The 7,626-nt window shown below is 36.7% G+C and overlaps 1 protein-coding gene across 1 annotated transcript in view; it reads right to left on the reverse strand.

Annotated features, from left to right (window-relative positions):
* LOC103211793 (ATP-dependent RNA helicase DDX3X) overlaps window positions 1-7,387 on the reverse strand; it is a 10,591-nt gene extending 3,204 nt beyond the window's left edge. Inside the window, exons 1-7 of the mRNA XM_007957775.2 lie at window positions 7,343-7,387; window positions 4,767-4,827; window positions 3,284-3,331; window positions 2,669-2,795; window positions 1,794-1,952; window positions 1,618-1,717; window positions 1,010-1,145 (exon numbers count right to left, since the gene is read on the reverse strand). Of these exons, the coding sequence (XP_007955966.1) occupies window positions 1,010-1,145; window positions 1,618-1,717; window positions 1,794-1,952; window positions 2,669-2,795; window positions 3,284-3,331; window positions 4,767-4,827; window positions 7,343-7,387 (676 nt within the window). The remainder of the gene's footprint in view (window positions 1-1,009; window positions 1,146-1,617; window positions 1,718-1,793; window positions 1,953-2,668; window positions 2,796-3,283; window positions 3,332-4,766; window positions 4,828-7,342) is intronic.
* Between the last annotated feature and the right edge of the window lie 239 nt (window positions 7,388-7,626).

Here is a 7,626-nt window from a genome sequence, read left to right on the forward strand (position 1 = left end):
ATGTATTCAATTCACTACTTCAGATTTTTGTTCTTTATATTCTTATTTCTCATTGAAAACTGACATCGAGCTCCACTGCATCACTCCTTCATATGCTAAAAATTTTAAGACCCAGAACTTGATGGGACTAATTCCTTTTTCCAGGACTCAGAAGTTTCTTTCTGCCTTTGACAGGTGCAGTCTCACGATTTTTCTATCACTTGTTTTAGAAAAAATATTGAGTTTTCTTCTCAGTTTTGCACAAACATAGATTCTGGCTTTTGTACATTTTACTGTGATTACTACACACTGTTGGTATATATAGCAGGCGTCAGCAAACTTCCTGTGAAAATCCTAATTCAGTAAAAGGCCTTTCTGCAAGCTAGAGTGTCTTTGTAATATAAAACCAGACACAGACAGCAGGTTTGGCTGAATGCCACAATTTGCCAAACTGAGAAGTTTAAATAAATAAACCTGTTTTATATAAATGAAAGGGAGCTCTGGTAGCATAGTGCCTAAGGCTAACCAGAAGGCTGGTGGTTCAAACCCACCAGCCACTTCTTGGAAGGAAGATGGGGCAATCTACTTCCATAGTGATACTGCCTTGGAAACCCAAGGAGGGGTCGCTATGAGTCAGGTCCGACTCGATGGCATATAACAACAACAACAACATATAAATGAAAAGGAAACTGTGGTACCTCATCAATTTTACCCAGGTCAAATTCTGACAGACTACCATTCTAGTCCCCAAATGACTAGAAGGTGGGAACGTGATACTTCACCTACATAAGAACTTTTTTCTACCAATCACAAGTTACTTGCTTTTCCCTTTTATCGTTTCTAATGGCATCTTATTGCTAACATTTCCATCAATTAAACCAAGTAATTTTTCCTTAACACAGAATGTCAAGATGATAGTAAATGACATTAAATATAGATACCAAGTTTCAAGAATACAGTCTAATCATATTACATTTTGAGCACACTTGGTTAAGATAGTCTTGACAACTTTTCTTTTAAGTAAGCTTACCTGTTTGGGCACAAGCCATCAAGTCTCTTTTTTCTTTGATAATAGGAATTGCATATTTTTGCACTGGAGTAGGACGAGTGTAACGAGTAAGCTCAATGTTCCCCATGATAATTTCTCCCATTTCAATATCACTGAACTGTCAAGAAATTTAACAAAGCCAATCAAATAGTAAATTGAGACGTGTTGTAAGTCATACAATTTGTTTCTCATACTAAGAAAATAATGAAAATTACCAAATAAAGTCTACCTATAATTCACTATGTGCCAGTGGTGTATAATATACCAGCAGTAGGTTGTATGATTTAATTTACCTTTACCTAAAATCAAGTAAATGTATCATGGTATTTACGTATATGTTTTTAAACACACTCCTGGTTCTAACCTATTTGAAAAGGTTGTTATTTCCTTAGTATATTTGGTATTTTCTATTTCAGGAACATTTATAATAGTAATATTAAGCTTCCTCTAACTTCTCATAATCCAAGGACGTTTTTATTACTTATAAAAACTACTAAATAAGCCATTGTTTTACTGGTAAGTTCACCTAATCTATGTTAACAGAGAAAACATTTATACTCTTGTTTTAAAAAGTCACATTAAAAACTTACACTTTCAATATGCGGAGGACAATTATTGCCAGTCGCCTCTACTGGTATGTCATCGTATTTCTCAAAGTTAATCCCAGTATTTCCTCCAGAAAAGAGTTCCCTAGAATTAATCATTACATGAATGTTACACTAGGTATTAACTTTCAAAATAATTAATACACAGTTTAAAAACTTACTGTTCTAAGCGTTCACTTGGAGGAAGAGGTTTTGACCAATCATCTTCATCTGTTCTGTCATACCAGCGACCATATCCACTACGTTCAAATTTGCCAAAGCTAGTCCTGTCACGACGACTGCCAATGCCATCATAGCCACTACGTCCACGATCCTCAAACCTGAATAGCACAATCAGAACATGCTATGTAGCTAATATCAGCTTCCTGAAAGTGTGCCTAGATAGCAATTCATGATGATAACAATACAACATTACTCTCATTTAAAATTTGCACCTTTCTTTATATATTTATAAAGTCTTGTAGCTTAAACAGGCATCACACATATTCAAAGAATCTAGCCTTGTATTATATATAACCAGAGTGTATCTTATACTTTTTTTTTAAAAAATAACCTATATTTTTTATTAGTAAAGCAAAAAAAAAAAAAAAAAAACCACACAAATTAGTTCCCTCAGTTATGTCTGAACAGAAAGGAAAATTTACTTGTGTGAAAAAGTTAAGATGATTTTAGAATTTTAATCCTCTTTTTGAGAAACAGAATATAAGACTTGGGTTTGTAAAATAAGTTAAGGCAATCAAAAATAAAATATTTTTAAAAACATTCAAAGAAGCCATAAATACCTCAACCAAGTAATGGATGTTATTCAAATGCCCTCTTAGTATTTTATTTCCATTTAAAAGATTAAATTTAATAAAGAACTCTTACAGCTAACACTTTGTTTATAACAGTACATTTGCTAATGGAAGAAAGTATCACCCATAGACGTAAGAAGTGTACAAAGGTTCAGAACTTAAATTATATCATTTATTATTAAATTATAAGCTTGTTTCTAAAAATGCTGTTCTATGTACACATTTGAGAAAAATCATTTTACCTTCCTCTTGATCCACTTGCACGATCACTAAAGTAACCGGGTTTTCCTCTTGAGTCACGAGATCCGAAACTGCTATATGCATCTTTTTCTTTACAGCTCCATCCTGAATTGTCTTTATCATAGACTCCTTCAATGAGAAAGGAAAAAATTATTATAGGGCCAATAGATTTATTGTTACTAGGACACTGAAAATGAAAACTATAAATTGGATGTTCTTTTTTTTTTTTGCCCTCAAACATAGAAAACATTCTGAATAAATGCCACCCAATAACTTGCAAGTCTCCAGTACTAAAAAACAGTAAGAATTTAACACCATGTAATTTATTTGCATAGGATGATACCCACACACATACTTTTAATACAAATGGTTATAGATAAAGTGTTGCACGGTAAAGCCATGCAAACCTACCTCAGCCTTTGTGCTTAAGTTTGCTAACAGAATCAAGAACTTTTCATCATGCAAATTAGATGAATTTTTCCAACTTAATAAACTGCTAGTTCTTCAAGTCAGTTCTAATCTAAAAGTATAGAACACTCTCAAATTACCTCATATTTCTTATGCTTTGATGAATTTCTAAATACATGAGTACAATCTGTTAAGTTACTATAATTTACCTTTATAAGTTTCTCTGTTTCTTAAGTGAGGAGGTATATAGCGCCCTTCTAAAAAACAAAATGTGTAATTAAATAAATGCCTCTGACATTTTCCAAGGAATAGCTTTTTACCGAAACTGCTATTGAAAAACAGGTCTTGGAAAGCAAACATTTGTTTTAAACCTCTATTCTTTAGGCATAACTAATTACTTTTCAAATGAAGGAAATAATATGTATAAAGGGTTATGATTTTATGAACAAATTTTTTTTCCAAACAAAAAAAGGAAAAGTAGTTTAGCAGACACATCTGGCTCATTAGACCTAAGCTGAAACCCTAAATCAAATACATTTCAGTAGTTACTTGTCCTTACATAAATTTTTTAAGCAGTTCCTTGCCCTTTCAGGAAACATACATATAAACTAACATTAACTATAACCAGTACTGTAGCAGTCTACCAGAAGGAAAAGGAAGTGTTAACAAACTAATAATGTAATGCAATGATCCAGTCAGAGGCTTCCACCCACCCCCAGTCTAGTAAAGCTATACAATAAAGTGACATGAAAAGCTGGAAAGGAAAATGATCTCAGGAAGAAACTGAAGAGTTTCAACTTTGGCCTTCCAAGTTCAAGGAAAGTATTTTGTACATAGATAGAAATACTGCTTTGACTGTGGGTGAGAAAGAATTAACCTACTAAGCAAAAGAAGGGAGCTCTGGTAGCATAGTGGCTAAGACACTTGCCTGCTAACCAGAAGGAGGGGTCGCTATGAGTTGGGTTTGACTCGAGGGCACATAACAACAACAACAGAAGCAAAAGAAAGTCAACTAATTTATTACTTGAAAATTTGCACTTTTATTACACAGGTTCTCCTTCTTAGGCTTAACATAGTTCAGGTCAATTTACATGAAAAGGAATGAACATTATCTCCCCACCTCCTTCAGGTAAGACAATCATATTAGAAAAATTTCTACAACTAAAGTTCGTACTGCCTGACTTTCATTTTAAAGAGTAACTTTTCACTCAACAAGAACCAAACTTTTATTATCTAGATATACCAAACACTTTTTTTCACATAAAAACAAAAACAAAACCTTAAAATCATTACATTCAGAGAAAAAGCAGTTCCCACTAAGTGGATTCTACTTCATGGCAAACCCATGTGTATCAGAGTAGAAATATGCTCCATAAAGTTTTTAATAGCTGATTCTATTCTGTGTATGTTTTTTCTGCGAGATCTTTGGGTAGCCTCCAAACTCCAATCTTTTCAGTTACTGAGCCCTTTAAAATTTTGCACTGACACCCAAGTACATAGAAACTACTATAAAACTCTTACACAGATTCAATATATCCGATGTAATTTTAAAACAGTTCTTTAAATGTTATACAAATAAACAGTAACAGTTAATTACATTAATTATTATAACAGCCTACCCAACAAACACTTATATAATATACCTAATATGCAAATGTCATAAATACAGAATGGGAATATTTTACTTACTACTGCTTGCTGTATTTCCTCCTCCACTTGGATTATCTGAGGAGCTCAGGCCTAGACCAGCAAACTAGGACAACAGAGATTAAGAACAACTCACATACTGATCACACACTACTAAGGGAAAATCAAGTATGGATATCATTATTACCCCTGCTTCTCCCTCAAAAAAACAAAAACCAAAACCAGAGTAGCCAGTGCTACTCTGTCCTTTATAGGGTTGCTAAGAGTTCAAATCCACTTTATGACACTGGGTTTTGTTTTAGGCAACTTCAAAACACAATTGTTTTAAAAATATTTTTATTTCTACAAAAGAAAAGAAAAAAGTGCATTGCTCTAATGGATTTCCAAGGTTGTAATCATCACAAAAGCAGACTTCCCTGTCTTCCACAGAGCACTGGAAGGTTCCAACATACATGACCTACTGAACATTTAACCACTGAGCAACCAGAATTCCTCTGAATCCTACCAAATATGGCAAACGAAAAAAGCAGCCCCCAGATGCAGGTTAGTTCTACCTTAGTAGAGGCTCTTCTCATTCATCCATCTAACAGATTTGTTACCAATTTTCTGTAGATGTTTACCAATTACCAAATTAGAATTTTTCCCTACCATGATCTCTCAAGAACTTAAAAACTAAACAGTACTGTGCCACTGTACTTAACAACGCAATCACATAATCCTTGCCACTCTGAAGAAGTATTTATTTCATTCATTTTAGAAATGAATTCATGGGTCTTTTGTCACAAGGTACCCAAGTGGTACAATTGGCATTCAATGCCCTTCAACTAGTAGGAAACAATTCAATTGAGGTCTTTACCTCAAATTCTACATGGCACATAAGCAATTTCTCTTTACTACATTTTGTAATGACTAACCAAAGAAAGTAATGACTACTTTCAAGGAAAGTTCACTGTGCTAAAACAAACAGTATTTTTAAAAAGCACAAAGTCCAACACAGTGAACAACATTGCCATTCGTTTCCAAAAGAAATGTTTCACAAACACTGTCTTAAAAGCTCAAGATAATGTCACCAAATTGGTCACCAATAAAGACATTATCTTAATTACCCTAATTTTTCAGGTCGAATTTCCTACCATTACCATTTAACTCACAGGAACCACAAAGCATAGTTTAGTAAATACATCCCAAATCAAAAGTTTATTTCTGGCTACAATCTCAAGAAACTACCACTCATACACATAATGTTACAAATCTGGAATATCTATCCCTTTAAAACTGTATTTTCTATCTCTATGCCCCATTTAACATATAAAGTGTCAGCAAAACGCAGTGTTAATAACCACATCCTTACCAGTAAAATATCCTCAAATCAGATACCCATATTCCTCATATACAATGCATGTAACAACACTGAAGTTTATGATCAAACGTGTAGCAAGTTGTTTTCGTTAATGTAGCATTTGACAATTATTTCTTATGTCAAGTTTGTGCGCTGATTTAAAACAAACTGGCGCGAGAGTTGTTCAGACTTAAAACCTTTAAAGAGGTTTTCTACTACGAAAAACAAGCCTATACAGCCTTCTTAGATCACGAATCTTTTTCCCCCAATACCTGGAATAAAGTATTTTACGTAGGCGGGAAACTCAGGTTTCGACTGCTCTACAAGCAACAACTATGTCGCCCACCAACCCACATTCTGAATCTCAGCATTAACCCACAGTAACTCCCCCTGCAACCCCCGTTCCAAAACTCACACAGCGCACTGTACTAAACCAAACACGACTCTGGTTTACATCAAAAAAGTGCCAAATTCACAACTAACCTCCGGAGGTGTCCCCCCTCCCCCGCGTGGAACTTCCATAGTCCCCAGACAAGAGGTCGAGGGAAGCACACAGCCGCAGCTCTTCCCCACCCCGCTCTATAATCCCTTTCCGGTTCTTCTATGTCACCAGTTTCCACTCCGGAAGCGTGGCCTCCATAGCTGCAACCGGGGACTTATACCGCGGCGAGAAGGGACCGCGAAACAATCAGGGCACCAGTTTCACCGTTTTACATTCCGTCGACTGCCGGAGCGCCATTAGGCTCGTCCTTCTTTCAGCGTGCGGGCAATGGTGCCGTCCAGCCTTGCCACACCACACGAAAGAAGCCGCCGCCATTACCCAGAGCGAAATCAGCCACCCACCTTCCAATCTTACAATTTCTGTGGCTGCTTATATACCAGTGATGCCTCTAAGCCGGCTGCCTACTAAGAGTCGAACTGTTCAAGAAATAAATGGTCCCTTTGGTGCACCCAGTACTCCGTCATTACTTGGAATTGGTACCTTCACACCTCTACCACATATTATCAAACGCCGTCCCCGTGCGCGGCCCGGCTACAAAGCCTCAGGCCCAACCCAAGCCTGGCCCAAACGATATCCACAACCTACAATACTGCCATCTCCCACTCTCTTCCCCATTCTGTCTTCCCACGATTCCTTCCGTTTCTAAAAATGCTCAACCAACGCAAGACTCGGACTCAGGAAAGGAGAAACTACGGTGACTAATTAGATCTGCGCCACAAAACACATCGAGACAGGAAAGTAATCCAAGCCGACCGCCTCCACAGGCTTGTTTTGGCTTACCTGCTGGTCCAGCTCGAGAGAATTTTCCGGTGTCATATAACTCATTCTTGAAGCGTACCGATAACTCGGCAGCTGCCAACCGCAGATCAAATTTAAAGTACAAGACACTTAACAGGATTACTACAAGTCTGAGGTAAGCCGCGGGGCCACCGCTCTAAAGAAAAACCGCTCGGACGGCTGTACGCCAGCACGTCATAAACGTCTCACGTCAACGTCATCACGTCTTACGTGCCCCGCCGCCGTCCTTAACCCCTTCCCTCTCAAACATTTTCTACCTGATTTTC

Source organism: Orycteropus afer, unplaced genomic scaffold, assembly GCF_000298275.1.
Source record: "Orycteropus afer afer isolate SDZICR_OR568_19922 unplaced genomic scaffold, OryAfe1.0 scaffold00794, whole genome shotgun sequence".
NCBI classification, from domain to species: Eukaryota; Metazoa; Chordata; class Mammalia; order Tubulidentata; family Orycteropodidae; genus Orycteropus; species Orycteropus afer.